This window comes from Lathamus discolor, chromosome 6 (genome assembly GCF_037157495.1).
Source record: "Lathamus discolor isolate bLatDis1 chromosome 6, bLatDis1.hap1, whole genome shotgun sequence".
Classification (NCBI taxonomy): Eukaryota; Metazoa; Chordata; class Aves; order Psittaciformes; family Psittacidae; genus Lathamus; species Lathamus discolor.
The window spans coordinates 7,754,332-7,776,019 of NC_088889.1; the positions used below are offsets into that span (position 1 = coordinate 7,754,332).

The window sequence follows — 21,688 nt, forward strand, 5'->3', positions numbered from 1 at the left end:
CATGCAATCATTCCAGCAAAACCAAACTTTTTGTATATGAATGTGAAACAAGGTGGCTGTAGAGGTGGGAGATTTCTTGGTGGTTTGACAGAAATGCTTCAACAGGTTTCCTGGTGATGGTTTGAAGTGACTGGTGCAGACCTCACATGTGCTAATGGGTTCTTTTTGGAGCAGGACACTTCATATGTTCAATTCTTGACCGCACCATTTTATAGACCAACAACAGCCAGGATGACTTACAAACCTCTGCATGAAGGTTCACCAAGCTGAATAATTTGCACTGAGGGTCTGACATCAAAACACAAGTGAGTGAGGCTGCATTAGAGCAGAAGTGGCTTCTGGCTGTGATGTCTGCCACATATCTACTTGGAAGATCCTCAGAGAAGGGAAAAATCTTGACATGTAGATGCCACCCCAGTGGCTCTTGGCTTAATAGACTTGGTTTGAAGTTGGCATATTTGTTGACTTTAACTTGAGAAAGGAGAGAGAAAGATGAAAAACATTGGTGTAGCTTCCATACACAGTAATACAGAGGAAGAGAAATACTAAATAAAGGATTCAGCAATTGATAGAGTACTGTATGGGGGCTAGGCTGGCAAACAGCAGGGATCAAGAAAACATTGTACTGCTGAAAGCACCCCCACTGTTCTAATTTGGCAAAGAAAATGGGGGTCAGTAGCAAACAATGGAGAGGGTTATAATTCCCTGGGTCTTTATTCCCATGTACACTAGAGGCACTTGAAACCAAGTACTACAAGGATCACATAAACAGGTTGAAATAGCAGCTGTGCCTCAAATACAGGATTTGAATAGCATGTGCTTAGGGAAAATGAGATGAGTAGTCTGCAAGCACAAGCTGACCAAAAAAAAGCATAACTTGCTCCATGGGCTCATAATGAGAAGCTGTGCAAGTAGTCCTTCTAGAGTTGTAAAGAAACAGTAATTAAAATCAACTGGTTTGGGCTATATTGATAAGTTGGGGTAGCCCTGATGGCAGCTGCTGTTGCAGATGGGAATCATAGAATAGTTAGGGTTGGAAAGGACCTCAAGATCATCTAGTTCCAACCCCCCTGCCATGGGCAGGGACACCTCACACTAAACCATCCCACACAAGGCTACATCCAACCTGGCCTTGAACACTGCCAGGGATGGAGCACTCACAACCTCCCTGGGCAACCCATTCCAGTGCCTCACCACCCTAACAGGAAAGAATTTCCTGCTTATATCCAATTTAAACTTCCCCTGTTTAAGTTTTAACCCGTTACCCCTTGTCCTATCACTACAGTCCCTGATGAAGAGTCCCTCCCCAGCATCCCTATAGGCCCCCTTCAGATACTGGAAGGCTGCTCTGAGGTCTTCCCTGATCCTTCTCTTCTCCAGGCTGAACAGCCCCAACTTCCTCAGCCTGTCTTCACACAGGAGGTGCTCCAGTCCCCTGATCATCCTCGTGGCCTCCTCTGGACTTGTTCCAGCAGTTCCATGTCCTTTTTATGTTGAGGACACCAGAACTGCACACAATGCTCCAGGTGAGGTCTCACAAGAGCAGAGTAGAGGGGCAGGATCACCTCCTTTGACCTGCTGGTCACGCTCCTTTTGATGCAGCCCAGGATACGGTTGGCTTTCTGGGCTGCGAGCGCACACTGAAGCCAGCTTATGTTCATTTTCTCATCGACCAGCACCCCCAAGTCCTTCTCTGCAGGGCCGCTCTGAATCTCTTCTCTGCCCAACCTGTAGCCGTGCCTGGGATTGCTCCGACCCAGGTGTAGGACCTTGCACTTGTCGTGGTTGAACTTCATAAGGTTGGCACCAGCCCACCTTACAAGCGTGTCAAGGTCCCTCTGGATGGCATCCCTTCCCTGCAGTGTATCAACTGAACCACACAGCTTGGTGTCATCAGCAAACTTGCCGAGGGTGCATTCAATCCCACTGTCCATGTCAGCGACAAAGATGTTGAACAAGACCGGTCCCAACACCGGTCCCTGAGGGACACCACTCGTTACTGGTCTCCAGCCGGACATCGAGCCATTGACCACAATGGGGAAGATCAGGTTATGTTGGCAATCCATTATGTGAACTTGGTATTTGGTATATCTTGAAGGAAAGGAAAATTAAACCCATGAAAAGTGGAATCAAATACACTGTGATTTGGCTAAGGTGGACTATAGCAGGTTGGTCTTTGCGAATGTGTTTTTTGTAATTAAAGGGTCGACTAAGGATTTGCTCCAGGTCTAATACCTCTGGGTTTTAGTAAGTAAGTAGTTCCCATGTTGGAACTACAGTAAATCTAGTTAATTTGTAAAGAATTAGGATTAGAATAAGATCTGGTAGAGAGCAGGTAAAGGCCTGGCTAAAGGAAAGAATACAACACAACTGAGAACTGGACTCTGTCACAAAACACGTCATTAATGGACTTCCTTAAGAACCTGTTCTGAGGTTGGTTATTAGTACTATTTACACTAATACCTTGTAAGGGTGTACTGAATAAATTTGCAGAGGATGTGACATTAAGCCTTGTCATTGTGGAGAAGGATCAGAGTATTGCACAAGAATTGCGTTGCCTTGAAAGTGACTGGAGCTATAGAAATAAGAACTTATTAGTACAAAGTGCACTTAGTGACTAATAACACTGAGCTGAGTAGTTAAAATGACAGAGGAGGAGAAAGACCCGAGGTTTTAGTTGATTGTAGGTGATTAAGCCATCAATATATGAGGCTATAAAAACAAAAAGATTAGTACTAGGATGAGACACAGGATGCTTACAGCAGAGATAGCAAAATGTTAGTATCACTGTAGAAAACACTATGTACATAAGCTGGAACAGTTTAGGATTTGCATATCTGTATTCAGAACTGATTTTGAACTGGTACAGTGAGGAAAAATAGCTGCTAGTGGGGTCAGTGGAGCATTTTTAGCTAAGAAAACCTGCAGCTTGGGGTCTTTAGCAGGGCTGGAAAGGAGGGGGTTATATAGCCTGCCATAAATCTCCAGGAAAAGAGAACTATCTAAACATATATACTTTTTATTAGAGAACAGAGAGGCATAAACTGACTGTGACTAGGCTGTGCCTGCAAACTAGAGAAAGGTACTACTAGCTGATTTCTGCAGTAGCCTGTACAGTGGTTGGGTGGGCGCAAAAGGCTTAGCTGTTTGGAGATGCAGCTTGGCTGGCTTGCAGGGAGACAAGTGTATGACTTGAATGCTTGTGACTGGGGGTGGAACTGGACTGCTGAGCTGTGAGGCAGTTCTCAGTATTTTAAACTCAAGATCCATGTCTAAACAGGTGTTGACAAGTCGGCTCTCAGAGCTGTTGTGCTGTAGGGAGGTGAGGTGGTGACAGCAGTGCTCATCCACACTCGGAAATGCACCTAATGGGCCTGAAAGAAGCTTATAAGAGACTGGCATTCATAAGCCAGTACAGTAGCTATGAGGATAGAATAAATATTAGCAAAAGATAGAACCCCAGCAGGGTTGTATTGTGGTGAGTAAAGGAGCTCTTAGGCTTCCTTAGATTTTGGGGTGACTCCTGACTTACTAAGTTGTGCTATTTGTGTGATTAAATTGGAAGAAACTTGGAATATCAGGAAAGTTTCTCCTTTCCCAAACACTCGAAGGCCAACCAACTTGTTTATTAATATGTTTGAATATGCAGTATTAGATACAGACTTGTGTTGAAAACTCAGAGATCCTAATGTCTGTGAATAAATACTATTCCGAGTAAGCATAATGAACAGCAAAGGTGGTGGAGCAGATGTTCAGCAGTGTCTGCCTGTGGTACGTATGTTCTTGTCTTTTGCTTATTTAGCTGCTGGTTTCACTTGCTTGCAAATAAATAAACTGTTCATGTGAGAGCAAGTCTCTGTGGCCTGTTTAACATTTTGCCTACTTTTCCTGCTGAATCACTGCCCTTTTGAGGAACAGTCAGTGTGAAAGAACCCAGGGGGCTGGGTTCCTGTGGGACAGGAACCCAGCTTTTGGAAGCAACTTGCTCTGCAAGTGACCCAACAGGACAAGCAATTTACTTTCCATAAGTTTGATGGTTCATTTTTGTTTGAAAAAGTCATCTGCCACCCTGTAGGATAGGGAGCCACTGGGAGAAGGTTCATGGAAGTGACCACTGGGGACAGAGCACAAAGCGAGGAAGCTGATTCGAAGGAAGTCCTGAATATTCACGGAGTAATGAATGGAATTCAGTAGATCACAGGCAGTGTGTCTTCAGGGGATGCTTCATGCTTGTGTTGTTGCTTTTTGACCAGTTGTAATGATGTTAGGCTGGAGCGAGGGTACTCAGGTCTGAGATTGCCGCTGATGAGAGGTTTGGTCCTCCTATGTGCATTGGAAACAGATTGCAGACTGTATGAGGTTGTGACAGCCTGTTCCTTTTTTGAGGGTCCTGTAGTTCACTCTTGTAATGATTCAGTGTACAGATGGTTGCCAACTGATAGACTTGCATACGTATTAGATCATGAGCCTGCTCTCTTAAAGCTTGCACATGGATTCACATTAACACATGATAGTCTGGGCTTTTTGGATGAGTTTCAATGAGTTTGTGTTCAGTCCAGAAGTGTGGTATTGAAAGGCTCAGAGGCTGCCATGTTTTAAAGGGTGGGCACCATTGAGCTAAATCAAGACACTAAATTCCTGACAGTGATGTTTATTGGGAGATCCTAAAGGAATCCCTTTAGGCACGCCACTTGAAGTAGTGTGCTCCACTTGTCAAACAAAGTAAACTACCATCTGCTACTCACTGTGGCTTGGAGGTCTGTCATGGGAGATGGTACAGAGCACTGTGAATTTCCCCCACTCCTGTGCTATCCTGCAGCACACTGACTTTTCTGTGTCCTGCTAGTGCTTTTTTAGCCTCCCCATGGCTACTTCCCCCCACCACATGCTGCCTGACATCCTCTGTAACTGTGACCAATTCCAGTGCTCACTGAGGTTTTGTGCATTTTTCTTGTCTCTAAATAGTTCAAGGTTTAATTAAGTTCTTGAATCTTTGGATTTAGCAGCATGGATTGAAATCCATAGTGTCTTATACAGTAGAATCACCTCATACCCACCCCACGAGGAGCACATTCTGGAAGGGTGCAGTGCTCATGTGCTTCTGAAAATACTAATCCCAAAACTTCTGTGTTCTGAGAAAGCATTTGAAACCAATGCTTGGTTTCAAAACCAAGCACTGAAAACACCTTGTCTAGGGCTAGCTGTGTAATGCAGGCATCCACAAGAGAGGAGGGATTTCTTCGGCAGGCTAAGCCTCTGGTAATGGAATTAAAATACTCCCTGAGCATCTGGTTCAGAGGCAGCATCCCTTGGAATTCTCTCATTGGGAAGTAGGTGTGGAGAGTCTCAAACTGATTCAGTGCTATGCAGTGTGCATATTTTAATTTTTTGTGGTGAGATCTGCCTCTAATGTGAAATTATTCTGGGAAAAGTCTCTTCGCAATAAATTTCTATGCCTATTCCTAAATTCCTATTCCTTCACAATAAATTCCTCTGCTTATCCTATGTAATTCTCTTCGCAATGAATTCCTGTTGCAGCAGATCATTGCAATTGTTTGTCCATACCAATCCTCTTTTTTTCACCTCCCCTTGAGAACTGCATATCCTCTCATCTAGTAATGGGGACAATATGTCTGTATCTAGTTATCCATGTCAGTAAAGAGATGGCAATCTATCCAGCTGTGTCTCTGCTGGCTGGCTCCATTAGGCTCTTCAGCCTCTAGCAATGATGCCCCCCAGCAGCACAAGCTCTAGTGCATTGTTTGCCTTTTAAGAATAGCTTCTGGAGGATGAAGTAAACAATGAGACAGAAGGAGGAGCTGTCTTCCTTCATGTGTAACCGAGGGATATTAGCAACCCTGCAGAGGGAATGTTCTCACAGCTGTTAACTGGGGAAGCTGGAGAGCCTGGTAATGTCTGAGTCCTTCCTGCAAATGGCCTTTTGAAAGGCAGCATCTGCACAGTGGCCTTTGACCGTGGGCTGAGTAACTGAATGCATGCCCTGGACTTTTAGCCACAAGATACATTGAATTTTCTAAATGAGAGGAAAAGATGATTTTCATTGATAAAAGGACTGAAAAAGGGGAAGATGGCCAATTCTGCACTAAAGATGCATCCTGAAAGCTTATGTTTAGATTTTGTTATTCGTGCGTTTAAGAAAAAACTGAAATGAATTATTTCCAACTTGCGCAGGGACGCCCAAGTATCTAAAGTGCCAAGAGGCTCAGTCATTGCAGATGCAGAAGTAGAATGGTAATATAGAGGCTTGGAATAGTATTTCCATTCTGATATTGTTTTTTATTCCATTTCTGTTTCTGTTTCTCTATGTGAATCTGATATCCAGGGTGAATGATGGCATTAGGTGAAAGATGCCTTCATAAAATTCCACTTAATATGTCTATGAATCCTAGAGATCAATTTTGAGAGCTGCCTCAAGTCTTCAGTTGTTAGCAAGTTCATTTCCCTCACCCAATTCTTCAGGATGTGCTGAAGCACTGGCTAGTTAGTGACATTTATTTTCCACCATGAGAAGGGAAACTTGTCACAGAGCTCTGTGTTAAAGAAACTTTGTCCACTACTTACCACTTTGTGTACTGTGTCACCAGGCTTCTGCAGCTCCTTACTGGTTCTTAGACTGGGTAAGAGCATGGCCATGTACTCTAAGAACAGTTACCAAATACTTCACTTAAATCTATTCACATCACACCTGCTGCCTTTTCTTCCTTCCCTTTTTTCTAATTCTATCTACAAAAGCAATTAAATTTTGTGCTATCATTTAACTTACTGCCTACTGCATGTAGCTCACTCTTTCATTGTTTCATATCTCTTCTTTTTTCTCTCTGTTATATTACTGCCTTTAAGGATAAAAGCTAGGCTTAGGAGAAAGTAATTGTCAATTTAAGGATGGCTTTCTTTTCGAAGAATGCTGCTAAGGTGGCTTTTTTGGCCTTTTGTCACTTCCTGGGTTTGTTGTAATTAAAAATCAGGTGTGAATGGCTCAAAAATTAACTTATTTTCTTCTTCTTCTTCTTTTAGGTCTATAATATTCTTAATGAGTACAACTAGCTGCTCTGTCCGGCTTCCTTTCTTACTCCCTAATTGCATAAGTACCCTTGGATATTTTTTAAGTGGAGACTTCAGAGGGAAAATTCTGCCTCTCATCTGCTTTGAGTCTCCATTGATTTTTGCCCTCAGCCTCACTGATGAACAGACCTTTTTTAATCCTAGGACCATTTTCTTCGTGTTTATTTTTAGATTGTATTTCCCCTCCTTGGCAGCACCGGTCCCTCCTGCTCTCTTAAAACGTCTCTTTTCTCGACAGGTCTATACGAGACCTTCCTTCCTCAGTTGTTTACTCCCTTGGTTTTCCAATAAGATCATCTTTAATTTTCCGGTCTTTGATCCACTTTTATTTGTGGAGTTTCATTTCTTGTCCCTTATGCCTGTGTTTCCCTTGTATTGAAGCCAGCTAACAAATAGCCATTATTTTCTTCATTTTCTTTCGTTTTTTTAAACCCTCAATCTGCCTGCTTCTGTGAATGGTCTCAGCTCAATGTCTACAAACTGTAATTGGAATAATAATTGTGGATTTGGGTTTTTTGTCAACTTTTGTCCTTTTTTCTTGTTTTGCTTCTTATTTTGTTTTCTTTCGGAGCAGGTTTCCCCTGTGTGCCAAACAGAGCACTTTTTAGTTGGCTAATATCAAAGCTGCTAAAGATTGAAAATATAAAACTTGGCTTGCCCTGTGGATCTCATTGAGATTAGACCAAGCCAAGATCCTGGTTCTGGAGCTTGGCAGCTTTGTGTGTGCACATCACAATGTTCTATTAAAAAAAAAAAGAAAGCATTTGTTATGCTTGCTAATTTTAAACATTTATTTTGAAGTTGATTCTTCCCATTCTAAATGCATTTCCCTTGTTTAGTTTGTTGGCATAAGATCTACAAAACAAGCCTACTTGGAAGTTGCTTTTGAATCAACGTAAATGCTAGCTCCTACTAAAATGCTAATGGAAGTTCAAAGATGACCAAAGAGTGACTTTGGCTCTCGAGACTTGTAGCAGTTTAAGATGTTTAAGGCCTTAGGATGCTTAAGCAATTTGCTCTCCCCCATGGGCTCCTAACATCTTAAATTGTCTAAGCCACTGGAAGAGCTGATAGATCATAAACAGCTTAAGATATTCTGCGGGTTCAGAGTTTATTTGGAATACAGTCTGTCTGTAATCACTTAAAGCAATTAACAAGCCTTTAGGTTTTTAGAAGACTTTAAGTAAGTCATGCATTTAGAGCTTGGTTTAAGGTGATGCCATGCTGTAATGTTCCTATTTAAGAATTCTGCTTTCTGTAATCTTGTCATGTACCTTCCAGAGGATCCTTACGTGCTGCTCGATGTGACGGATGCCATGGAATACTGGCAGGATTTTAGTCAAGAAGAAAATCAGTGAAAAATCAGGAAATGCTTCTTTGGTCTGTTTCTGCCGTGTATAGTTCAGGCTATTTGGCCTGAGTGGTATGTTCTTACATAAACATGCTTCTTTTAATAGTGCTAAAGCTAGTGTGTAGTGTGCTCTTACCAGTCATGCAGGAGCAGATCTTTACTCTGGGTCTTCCTTGTACAAGTATTGGAGCACTCACTGAAGCAAACAGTGGTGGGCATTCATCAGAAAGTAAAGGCTGCAGCTACTTCAGATGTGTCTGCACCATCTGTACTGGTGGTGGACGATGCTTCCACTCAGAGCTGCTGAAGGGAGAGGCTGCAGTAGGCGTCTACAGCTTTCTCCTGGCGCAGGGAGACCTGCCTGCAGGTGATGTGCCCAGATGGAGGATCTCCTGCAGCAGCTGGCTGAGCTGCAGGGCATCAGCAAGGCTGGGAAGGAGCTGGACTCCTGGTTCCAAGCACAGTCAGCAGTGAACCCGCAGCTGCTGTGGTGTGGCTGCCCCATCCCTGGCAGTGTTCAAGGCCAGGTTGGAAGGGGCTTGGAGGAACCTGGTGTAGGGGAAGGTCTCCCTGCCCATGGCAAGGGGTTGGAACTGGATGAACTTTAAGGTCGCTTCCAACCCAAACCATTCTATGATTCCGTGAGAGTTTTGTCCATCTGCTTATTAAAAGTACTGCATTAATTCAAACACTTTGCATTTAACGATAGCCTCAGTGCATCCCCTCTAAACTGGTATGTATCTCATAAAATGTCAAAGTAGCTGATGTCTGCGTACAGCCTCAGTACTGCAGGAGTTACGGACTTTAGGACTAAGAAGGTTCCCTTGTTCTGTTAGGTGCAAATTACAACTTCCTGTGTTGTGCTGAGTGTGGTGTAAAAAGCTCTGGGAAAAGCTGCTTTAAAAAACTTTTGTGGCATTTCAGTAGAATGGATATTGGCATGAGGGACCATAAGGAGCTTTTCTTGGCCTCATGATCAACGTAGGTTTTGCTGTGTAGCTTTGTGTCCTTAAGGGCAGTGCTCTCAACCTCAATATCATTGCTTGTGTCCCAAGGTAATTGAACATCCAGGCTTTCATACAAACCTTTCTCCTGCACTGTTATTGTCTTGTTGACCAATTTCCTTTCATTGCTCATTGAATGTGTTGGAAGACTTGAGTCTTAATTTAAGACTTTTTCTCTTGAAATGCAAAGCAAATTCTCTTATGCTTTCTTTTGGAGTGTCCTCCATTTCAACTCATTTTATGAGTTTGCTCATGGGTTATAAATGGTGACTCCTGGAAACTGCTTAGGTTTTAGTTGCAGTGACCCTGTAGATCAGAAGAAACCGTTCTGTTTGGGTTCTTCCTACTGTGTTAATCTCTCCTCTCTCTCTCCCTCTGAGGTATCTAACAGCTTAGGTGACCAGTGACTCCCTTCCTTAGCTATCACATTTTTGCCCAGGGAGGAAGATTGTTAGAGGTGTGCCTTCTATCTAGTCTCTTTTTTCTATCTCCAAACTTACAAGGCTGTCCTAATTTAAATGGTGTGAGTTTGAATAGAGGCTCTTAAAAAATCACAGCATTTAACCTAGCCGGCAGGACTCCACAATCAAATAAAGAGGGCCAGTCACCTTGCATAGTGTTGTGGTTGAGTTGGCATCCTCCCTGCAGCAGGCACGTGCTGCACCAGCTGCATCAAGCTGCTCTCTGTCCTGCTTCCGCAGCACCTTTGGCAGCTCAGGTAAGTGTCAGGATGTGTTTCTGCGTGGTTGCTGCTCTCCAGGAGGGCAAAGCTTGCAGGATTCTGGAAAATTAATGGGCTGGATCAGTATAAGGAGTAAAAATACACCTACTGCTAGTTGTGAAGGGGTGACCTTTCCATTGTTCCTCTCAATGTGATGACTAGGATATCATACATCACCTAAATGTCTGGGTGGTTGTTAATCGTAAACTGCAGATCTTGTGTACTCTATGACTTATCTTGTTAGGAATTCCTGTACTTGATCTCATGCTCTTCCCCTGCTACTTATATATGGGCTGCACTCCAAGGGTGTGCGCTGAGATAGGCCGGTGCCAGTGAAGCTGCACGTCTTCTTGGTCAAAGGGAATTGCTGCCCAGCAGAGGTACTCCAGGAATCCCGTTAGCTGGTTCCATAGAGTCTGCACTGCAGCCAATTTTCACTTGGATTTGTCTCTGCAGTGGTTCATCGCCTGCACAGAAAGCTAAATATTTATGAAGTAGTGTGTTAGAAATTATTGTTTTCCTACCCAGGCAGCTGCTAGGAGTGCCAAACTTTGCCTTGTGCTGACAATACCGTTGCCTAGCTAATCATGGGAGCCAGGGATGGGCTTGCTGTGCTGATCATCACACACCGGCATAAGAGATAATGAGCTGCTGACAAGGGTGCATCTGGGATCTGGCTGAGCGTTGCATTGCGTGAGATACTGCATGCTGCCACTTCCTTCCCAAACCAGGACATTGGATTTCCTGTTCCTTAGCATAGTGTCACCTTGCTCTCTGTATCTCACTGTATGTTTCCTTGTGTATCAGCTTTAAAGAGTAATTTCTTTCAGGGAGAAAGCAAGCCTTGGCAGTGTGAACATCACCTCTTCGCCTAGGTGCACACTGTGTGGTGTCTTCTCCATGTCGAGCTTGCCACAATCTTCATTCCAGTAATGGGGTTGTGCTGATACCACAGGCAGCAATGTCTTAATCAAGATTTAAATCAGTGCCTCAGCAGACAAGTGGTGGTGATACTTGGTAATACTGGTACTGGTGCGCCTTTCCATGTGGCAGGATTTGAGGGAGGAGAGCAGTGCATTTGCCCATTGCTGCTGCCTTCTTCAGTACTGGGGGTAGTTTCACTAAAAAGACAGTAAGTGCCATTTATGCCTTCCTGGACATGTGTCTGGGTTCAGCAGTAGCAGTCATTTTTCTCCTTCTTAGTAGCTAGTGCAGTGCTATGTTTTCATTTTTTGGCCTGGGAACAGTGCTGATAATGCCGATGTTTTCAGTTGCTGCTCAAATGTTTGGTCTGGCCAAGGACTTTCTGAGCCTCATGCTCTGCCAGGGAGGAGGGGAGGCCGGGAGGAAGCAGAGACAGGACGCCTGACCCAAACCGACCAAAGAGGTATTCCATACCACAGCACGTCATGCCCAGGATGTAACGGGGAGTTTACCCGGAAGCGCAGGGACTGCAGGGTTGGAGGTGGTATCGGTCGGTGCTCGGCTGGGGGGAGTGGGGTGAGTTATCGGTCGGCTGGTGGTGAGGTGTTGTATTCTTTCCTCTTGTTATTTCCTTTATCATTATTAGCAGCAGTGATTTGTGTTATACCTTAGTTACTGGGCTGTTCTTATCTCAACCCGTGGGAGTTGCATTCTTTTTGATTCTCCTCTCCGTCCCTCCTGGAGCAAGGGGAGGGCAAGAAGGGGGGGGAGTGAGTGAACGAGGTTTGTGGTTGGGTTTAAACCACGACAACATGCATACCCTATTTGCAAATGATGGGGGCTTTGCCTTGCCACCTTTCCCCTGAGCTATGTTGTTATGATGGAGTTGGGGGACTTCTGTCCTAATCCCTCCTCCTCTTCAACTCCCAGTTTTGGATGTGCCAGTTGGGGGATTACCCAGATGTCTGAGTCGGTTTGTGCTGACCTGTGCTTTCTCAATTTACTTTCAAATACCAGTTAAGCCAATGCAGTAAATCGTATTTCAGCTTTCTTGTCATGTATGAATAATTTAGTCCTTAAATCCTAGAACTTGGTCCTAGTTTTTTTAGGAGGACATACCTGAGCTGTGTAAGAAATAATGTCCCTGCAGATGGAGAGACTCTGTTGCCTAAGTTGGTGGCTCTTGGTACTTAACATGCTCCACTCTGAATTCTTCACCCTTCAGCAAAGTGTGCAAGTCTGTGCCCTTCATCCTCTCCAAGCTCATTAATAATATGAGCTGGACACAAGCATTGAAGGAAAAGTCCATCTCGGAACAGACCCCTGCTGGGAAAGCCAAGCTGTGAGCAGCTCTGCACTTAAGAAAGCTAATGGAAATTTCCAGGGAGGGCTTAGAGAGCTTAGTGACAGCCATAAAAAGGAAGTAAATAAGAACTTGCCTAAGTGGACCTCACTGTCCATGGCTGACACAGTGTGGAGAATTGCAATTTTTCACCCCAAAGCCCTGGGCAACAAATGTCCTCCTTACTGCATCCACATCCAAGAGGCAACGTGCACCATGCTGCACAGAGCTTCTACCTGTGCCTTGGAAAATGTAAAATGCTTCCAGCATTTCCATGTCTAGAGTTTGATGGAGCAAAAGTTAAATGCTTACATCACCTGAAAATATTCATGTCTCCAGTGTAAGCTCTGCTTCTGTGAAATGAATAGTCAGGCCTTGATTTGCAAATCTCCCGGGAAACATACTGTGTGAGGCTTGCTGATTTACAGGATTCAAGCAATATTTTGCATTGGGAGTTAAAAAACCTTCAGGCTTTCTGAAACAGGGAGATTGCGCTGTTTTAAATAGGTGTGGTTAAACCAGAGCAAATCTTGGAGCTTAATTGAAAATCTGTTTTAAACCAAGGTAATTGTGGTTGTCACGCACATCTTGCTGTGTACTTGAGCTGGTTTAAGGTGTGATTATGTGATCAAGTTTCTACTGCAGGTATGGTCTTAAAGCTGACAGTCCATACAATAGCAGCGTTTCTTTGATGAAATCTTTGTTATTAAGAAGGGAAGTGATGATCTATGTATAAAAGAGAGCACCCAACCAGTTCCCTCTGTTCAGATATTTGCTTTCCTCACTGTACCTTAGTGCAGTCTGAAATACCTCTTTCTGCAGCTTCAATCCAAAGGGTGGAAGACCTGATGGGAAGCAAGCTGGATGTTGGTCTTAGGGCTGTGGGAAGGCAGATGTGGGTTCTAGGTCAAAGAAATGCAGATGCATGCAAAAGGGAGCAAAGGTGGTGCTGAGGTAGGGAGTGCCAGCTGTTTGTTCTGAGCCACTTGTCTGGCCCTGCGGGGAGACACACTCAGTCCAGTCTAAAAAGCCAAGTTCATGTGGTGCTGAGGATGTTGAACTCCCATCATGGCCAAGTCTAATGACCTCGGCTTAAGTGTGTTCATCGGTGTTCCCAGAGTCAGCAACGGGAGCAGTGGCACCAGCTGCTACAGGTCCTCCTATGGGAAAGGAAAGTAAAGTCCTCGAATTTCTGGCAGTAAATGAGTAAATAGGACTCTGGCAGTGAAATTCGGTTGATAAATGGCAGCATTTAAAACCAATGTGCAAAGTCATGTATTAAATGGAATGACTATTGATTTGGTCATCCAGGGAAAGGTACAAACTGGCAGCATGGAGTTAGAACAGACTTTCCTGTCCAGCAGCCTGACTGTACAGTAGTGAGCCTCTGCAGAGCAAGGGGGGCAGAGGGACGGGAGTTTTTAACCCGGTGTGCTGCAGGTCAGCTTGGTACCATGGTGCTTTTGCAGAAGTGAGGTGAATCAAACTCAAAGTATGTGTGTGCGTGCAGGAGCTGAGCTTTCTGTGCAGTACAGGAATCACACATTTTGGCCTTCGAAGTCTTCTGATTTCATGCCTTGGGAACTGACAAACTGGCAAAGACAAGTAGGGCACACAGAGCACCTTGGTGAGGAATAATAGTCATGTAGGTGGCTGTGTGGACCATGCCTGTACTTTGGAAAGCATGAGAAGCGTGGAAGGAAGGGGGGAAGAGCATGGGTCAGTTTAGCTCTTGTGTAATAGCTGCAGATCCAAAGCAAACTGGGCTTTTTATGGAAATGTTGACTACCAGGTCAGAAAGTCTCCACTGCCATTGGAGTGTGCTACTTTGCAAACAACAAAGTGTGACAGCCAAGTGTCAGTGTATTAGAGGGGATGGAGCAGCCAGACAGACTGGCATGGGTTTAGTGATAGGTGCTAGGTGGAGAGCAATTAATACTGAGGCCTTTCTAAATCAGCATCTCCCTGGCAGGTGCTTCCATGGGGTAGGATGCAGCACAGGCCCAGCTCAGCACAAATTAAAGTGATGACTGATTCCTTCCTGCAGGCTCCATGCGTGGTTTTGCTGACCTGATTTTCCCCAGCTCTCGTCCTGTGTCCAAACCTGGGGTGCTGTCACCCCAGCAGTCTCCAGCACACTCAGCTCTGCCATTGCAGCATGTCTGATCTGCAGCATCCTCTGAACTGGGGTTCCTGCCAGTTCTGCTGAGGCATCTCATTACAGGGACAACAGTTTTATATGTATGTAAAACACTATGTTTGTGTCTGAGCCAGAACCAGCTTCCAACCACTTGCTCTGAATCCTTCCTTCACATTATGAGATATTAGGAAGCAGCTCTTTACTCTGAGGGTGCTGAGGCGCTGGCACAGGTTGCCCAGAGAAGCTGTGGCTGCCCCATCCCTGGCAGTGTTCAAGGCCAGGCTGGATGGGGCTTGGAGCAACCTGCTCTAGTGGAAGGTGTCCCTGCTTTAAGGTCCCTTCCAGCCCAAACCATTAGGTGATTATGGAACTACCATAATCCATGCTCTGAGACTGCCTGCAGTGTGATGCAGGTCCAGCTCTTCAGACACAATTCCCTTCTGCGTATACAGGATCTATTTTGCTGTTAACTCTCCACCTACCACCATCAAATGTCTGCAGTCCAGCAGCCATGCGGGGGTATACAGCCTGGTTTTGAAACCCACAGCTCACACATGGCAGCTGGTGTGTCAGCATGGCAAAACACTGAACAGGAAGTCTCTTCCATAGTGCCTCTGGAGGTGGGAGATCTCCATCCTGCCTTGGACTGCACAGTGAGTGCCTGTCCTTTGAGATTTATGTAGAGCACAGGGGAAGCTGGATTTGCTCTTACCCTCTTCCAGTCTAACTGCCGGCCTTAGAAATAGTGGGAGACACACTTGGAGCGTTATGGTTATGGTAGTTTAGGTTTTGTGATTGCCTGTACTCTTCAGCAATGATGTGATAAATAGCTATGCAGTGTTAACCTTGCCTGTTCCTGCGATTAGCCAGCCCTGGCTTCATGTATCTTTTAGGGAAATGTACTGTGAAAGGTTGCCAGAGCATTTGCTTCTCTGTTAAACTTAGTAGCATTAGCTGTAAAATTCATGTTTGGGGTTTTTTATACACACAAGAAGTTGATCCAGTACAAAAAGCAGTGCAAACCCTTTTGTGGAAACTTGTCAACATATTCTCTACATCTGCCCTTGTTCCACAGTGACTGTCAGTGAGAGGGCTGTATGGAGATTTATTTATAGGTAGAATGAGAACCATTTGCAAAGAAACTAAATGTCAAATAAGAGCAGTGTTTTACTTAACATTACCTAGTGCAAGGAATGCTGGCAGGCACCACAGAGAGAGCCTTCCTATTCCAATTCTTTGTTTAACAGTCACTTGGAGTTAAGGTAACCTGATTTTATATACACAATTGTATGTCTTCATTTCCTGAAAATCTCTCTGCTCCTGCTGCTGTGCCTCGGTGCTAATATTGAATTGAAATGAATGGAATATTCCAGAGCAGTCTGGGTAATACAGGGCTTCGTGTTTGCAAGGCTGTTTATGGTGATGAGCCCTTTAAATGAAAATGTGAACTGAGCTAGATCTCTAGTTTGTGCAGGGCAGGAATTATTGCTGTCCCTCGTGTTTTGGGGATGTAATGCGTGCTGGCTGGAATAGTGTCCTCTCATGCTAATATGTTTTCCTTCTTTGGTGTTGCAAGGGCCTTAAACTCTGGAGTTGAGTACCACTGGGACCAGATGAATGAGAACGTCTTCACTGTGCATTCCAGCAGCAGGAGCACTGAGCGGCCTGGGTGAGTCTCCTGGCTGTGGGTTAGGGAGACCTGACCCTTTCTGCTGCTTTTGTTAGATCTGACAGCATCACCTCTTCTTTGTTCCTTTAGCACTGGCTGCTTTAAATATGCAGGTACCCTGCTCATTTTGATACTGCCTAGTTGGGTCACCTGCCTGCTTCCAGCAATTGACACCCAGTGCCCAAAAGTGCTGCCAGTGGTAGTGAAGTAAGATATCATTCATGGTCTCTGTAACATCTGTGAGCAAGCTGCAGCAGGAACATGTAATGCTTGATGCATCAAAAACACAATGCAAAGTAAATGGCCTTTGGAGGATAACTGAAGAATGGGAGGTTTCACAGAGATGAGTGCAACTCCATTGGGCAGTCCTGGTGACTGATTTTGTCCCTTTAGTTTCTGGTCATGGAACAGTTATTTCTGAGCAATAAACTCTAAAAATACAGCTAAATCCCTATTGGCTGCTTCATCCAGTCTGGTGATGAACAGATTAGTTATTCTAAACATGAGGGTGACACTACAGACCCTTGCTTCTTGCCCCAGTGATGAGTATTGTCTGTAAGCCAGCAAGAGGGTGACAGTCTTGTTTCTCATTTGTGAGCTCCAGGATCCCAAGGGAGTTCTGAGCTGGTGTACAGGGCAGTATCTGTGCTGTCCTGCAGCCTTGGTCTTATTGAGGGTAAAAAATAAGCCATAGAGATTCTTTACTCTGCCATGTGAGTGGATATTGCCACTACTCATAGGTTTTGACAGCACACGTCAGTCTTGCCTGATAGGCTTAGGAGCAGCTTGAAGGCAAAATACTGCTCAAGAATGAGCTGGCTCACAGAGCGAGCAAGCAAAGTGTGGAAGGTTTCAAAACCTTATGAAAAAAGGTTGTGAATGAAACAGTATTTCCTAGAATCTCTTTACCATTCCCAGCACTTACAGTCAGAGGTCAGTTTTGGAAAGAGCATCCAAGCACTGTAAAGACTCAGCTCTTGAAGTGTCGTACACTTCGACTGTTTGATGCTTAGAAGCTAATGAGCCTTGAGGTGGTTCCTGTTGTTTGCTTTTGAGAACAGAGAATTTCTCCTGTCCAACTGGAACGGGCAGAAATGCCTGCTGGAGTGCATTCATGTCTGATGCTGACAAACCCGAGGTCCAGAGGAGGGAAGGGATACAGGCTGTGTCTTTGGGAGTTAAAACCACCCTGCTGACACGCAGAGGAAGGTTGTGTGTGTGTTTGTGGTCCTGTGCTACACGTCCTGTTGCCTGCTCAACTCAGTGACCCCAAGACAGAGTTGTACGGAAGGCTTAGTGATGCTGCAGGGATCTCTATCTATGCCTGTCAGATATGCTGCTTCTATGGAAGGGTGAGTGGACTACAAGACTCTGTTGGCTTAAAACTCAAGGGACCAGCCAGCTGAGGCTGGAGAGGGATGTCTATATGCGTGTATAAGTAAGTGCAGGGCACAGTTCCTCCAGCCCCATCTGCATACTGGCTAGCCCATGCCTGCTTGAAGCGGAGGCAAGAAGAGGCTCGGATGCTTCAGTCGTGCTGGAGCTCTTTGCCTCCGGTGCTCCTGGTCTTACTTGTTCTTCTCTCTTTTCAGAACCAGCAGAGCCACATGGAGGACAGACAGAGACATGGGCCTGATGAACGCCATAGGCCTGCAACCCCGAAATCCCCCTACCTCTGTGACTTCCCAGGGTACCCAGACCTTGGCACCTCAGCTGCAGAATGCCGAGACTCAGACAGAGAGGGAGGTACAGGAGCAGGAATCTGCCTCTGCGGGGACTGGAGAAGGTAGGAGCTCAAGCAATGATTTATCCGACAGAGCTTACCTTGGTGAACAAAGAGTTTCCATATAGCTTCCGCATCTTACCCATGCATTTGTGCATTTGGGGGTTGAAACTAGATGATCTTAAGGTCCTTTCCAACCCAAACCATTCTGTGATTTGAACACTCCTGTTATATCTTCAGCAAAGATTTCTCCAGCCTAATTTGCCTGCAGCCAGGCCAAGGTGATCAGGAGAGTGAATCTCTGTCCATCTTAATGGTGAAGTTGTCTTTTTTGCATACTTTTAGAAGGCAAAATGAACTCTTCCCCAGAACTTTGTGCCTTTCTAGAATCAGCTGTACTGGCACCACTCCTCCTGAACTCTAACCATCCGTAAAGCTGCAAACTGTTAAGAATTATCCTTTCTGCCTCTCTGTTAGTTTAGCTTGGTCCTTCAACCTCTGCATCTAAAACCTGTGCAGGATTCACAAGCTCAGCACCTGGACACAAAATCCTGTAAATCACTTCTCACAAAGCAGGTATGAGTATTCTGTTTAGTCTGGTCAGTGAAGACTTTGATTAATGTCCAGCTCAGCTATACAGAAATGCCTCTGGTGTTTTCCAGTCCAGGAAAAGTTAGCAACACATAAAGAGCTGGAAGTAGCTGATGTATAATTCCTATATGAAGATAAAACCACTGATCTTTTGAAAGCATGATGGTCTTGTCCAGGCTTCCTGTCTCTAGACTGTAGCATTGTGCTTAAATCCAATTCTGAAGGCCTGCTAGGATGGAGTTGAGCAGTATATATATAGGAAGGACAGAGAAAATTGAGGAGACAGTTTTGAAGTTGTTGGTTCATGGTGAACCCACTTATCTTTGGGAAGCAGCCCATGACATGCTTGTTTGTGACTGTGTGCTTGCTTGTGCTCTGTCACTCTGAAAGATGCTTTTTGGCATGTGACTCTTCCAGTTTCTGCTGTGCGGCATCCAGCATGTGTGATAAGGCTTTTTTTTACTCTGATCTCTGCTCTTGTTTTCAAAGGTAAGTGTCTAATTCTTGAGCTGAGATGAACCTCTCCTGAAGGTCAGTATACTTGAGGTGTGTGAATAAGGCTGGAACATAGGATATCTGGACTAATACTGAGCTTGTGAGACCTTGTGTGCATACACTGAATGTGGTATGCAGACTGAGAACAGGGGATGCTGTGGGACCTTCCTGCATCAAGGTCGTGATGGCTGATGCTGCAGGCTTGACGGTTTTTCTCTGCTGTGTTAAACCAGTGGAATTCTCCAGTGCTGCTTCTCTCTGCTGCTGTTCTGAATCATCTGAAGGTTTCATTATCTCATTCTTTCTAGTTAACCTTTCAATTTTTAGAACTAGGTCATGGGTTTTAACTAGACCATTAATGAGATGGGGAAGCGTTGTCCTTTACCAGTGCCTTGGGCAGGGTATCTCTATAAAGAAGCAAAATGTAACATTTGAATGAAAGGAAGTGTAGATAGCAAACCTAGGACAGAGACCTTTCTTTGTTTCCATTTTCTGCTTGGAAGAAGATTGGCAAGTTCCACATCTGATGCAGTTTGTGGCTCAGATGCTGACTTACCACATGCACCCTTGCAAGTGGGTCTCACCTGCAAAATGGGCTGTCACACTCCTGTCTCTTTTGTAAGGAACAAAGGAGTTATTCCAGGACAGACACATGCACTGGAGATGAGCTAAGCAGTCTTGCCCTGTAGTTGATCAGTTTTTGTGTCAGCTACATCCTCAGTGGAAATTCCTCAGCAAAGGCTCAAGAGCAGCTCAAAACAGGGAACTGTCAAGGTGTTAACTATTGGAAGAATCATGTAGGATCCAAAAACCCAACTGTAATCGATGGCAGAGGAATAGTACAAGGACCCAAAATGAAGCAGAAAGACGTATTTTCAGCTGCTGTTAAACAGCATCTCAGCCAGTCAGCCAGGGACTTGTGACATCAGTGCTCTGGTTCATCCAAGAGTCTTCATGCTTCACATTACACTTGAGCCCCATTGCACTCCTTGTGACGTTAAGATTACTGTTTTCCCAGCATCATAAATGCCTGTGTTGCTCATCCAGGGTGTTCATGCAGGCTCGATTAGACCCTGTGCTTCTTTTCTGATGGTTAATTTGCCCACTGCATCTACCACAGCTCATCTGTTGAAAGGGAAACAGTATTTCCTAATAGCAGGATCTAGGTGTCAGGGACACAAAGGAAAAAAGAGCAAAAATGTGCTACAGCTAACTTGGTGTGTGCCCTAAGGCAAATTATCAATCATCTACCAAATGGGAATAAATCTTCCCATAGCACAGTACACCAGTGGCTGTGCAGATTAAGTAGTGTTTTGTATGGGGTTTTAAAGATGTAAATCAGTACGTAAAGGCTTAGCAGCATTAGCAGCAGCAGAATGGATACATCAGATGTGATTCAGAGTAATGTAAAGGAAAGTGTTTTAGTTATCACCTTGTCATGAAGGGATAAAAAAAGAGCAAAATCCTTTAATGTTTAAAAAAAGAAAGAAAAAGAAAGGGTAGTGCTACCCCCAGGAGTGGGTTTCTGTCCTGTGTCCCGTCAACCTTGCTGCTGTGGGGAATTCTGGCTCAGGGCATTTCTTGCAGATATGTGCTTACTGTACAAAAAAGAAGTATGCAGAATTGCATCAGAAATCTAATTAAGCTCTGTGCGGGTATAAATAGTTTCCTTTTCTCATGCAAAGCTCTGCGGGGACTTTGCTGTTCTGATTATCTTTCTACCTCCTTTGGAGGAATGAGTATATAATGACTTTATTAGAAGTGAATCCCTCTAATGTCTGTATCTTTTTGGTTTGCAGCAGTTGATAGCTGCCTTGTGAACTCTGCTCCCAAGCCACACATAAACCAAAGAAGTTAAAACTAGGAGAGATATCATCAATGTCTAAAACAGTGTTTCAGCTGTTTCCTAATTATTTAAGCTGACAGACATAGTGGAAATAGTGATGGAGCTGTAACTTTGAGGCACTCTTAATTAGAAACAATCTGTTGGGAGGTATTCTATGCTTTCCCTTGCAAATGGACAGGGATGACGGGGGCGGATCTGTGTTCAACTGGCAAGTTAAATGTCACTTAAAAACCAGCAAAAATTTCTAATGAGATTTAATCGTCCAAAGCTTTAGCCTTTAGAAATTGCAATTCCTGGTCCAGGCTGGGTCAGGCTGTAGCTGCCACTTGCTCAGGCTGTGGGATCTATGGAATAGTGTAGAAGTGGCAGTAAGTGTCAGGGACGCAACTGCAAAATGTGCTGCAGGCTGAGGGAGAGAGACCTTTGCAGAGCTGCAGGACTCTTGATTTGTTATGCACCCATGCTGTCTCCTGGCTATTTACAGTATACCCATACATCATTCAGGTAATCCAGCTGCTTAAAAACAAAAAATACCCCACACTTAAAAAAGAAACTTGATGGAAATAGCTGGAAGGCGGTTGTCATCTCCTTCCCTATCATCTGCATTGTCTTTGGGGCTGAACAATCTAGCTAGCTCAATGCTCATTGTGCAAGTAGGCACACGTTAAGAACTACTGAAGTTGTAGCCATCTGAAGGCTTGCTGTCAGTGGATTGCTACTTTGCCTGTCTCTGGGGGAGCAGCATATTGACTACAGTCATGCCATATACAGATTTTAACCTATTTGCTTTAAGTGTTGC

At 44.5% G+C, this 21,688-nt stretch overlaps 1 protein-coding gene across 5 annotated transcripts in view; it reads left to right on the top strand.

Annotated features, from left to right (window-relative positions):
- AMBRA1 (autophagy and beclin 1 regulator 1) overlaps positions 1-21,688 on the top strand; it is a 139,040-nt gene that overhangs the window by 110,437 nt on the left and 6,915 nt on the right. For 4 of the 5 annotated variants that reach the window (XM_065682934.1, XM_065682936.1, XM_065682939.1 and 1 more), the window contains 2 exons: positions 16,142-16,234; positions 17,827-18,020. In XM_065682934.1, coding sequence (XP_065539006.1) covers positions 16,142-16,234; positions 17,827-18,020 — 287 coding nt within the window. The remainder of the gene's footprint in view (positions 1-16,141; positions 16,235-17,826; positions 18,021-21,688) is intronic. The other variant, XM_065682938.1, reaches the window with a different exon arrangement.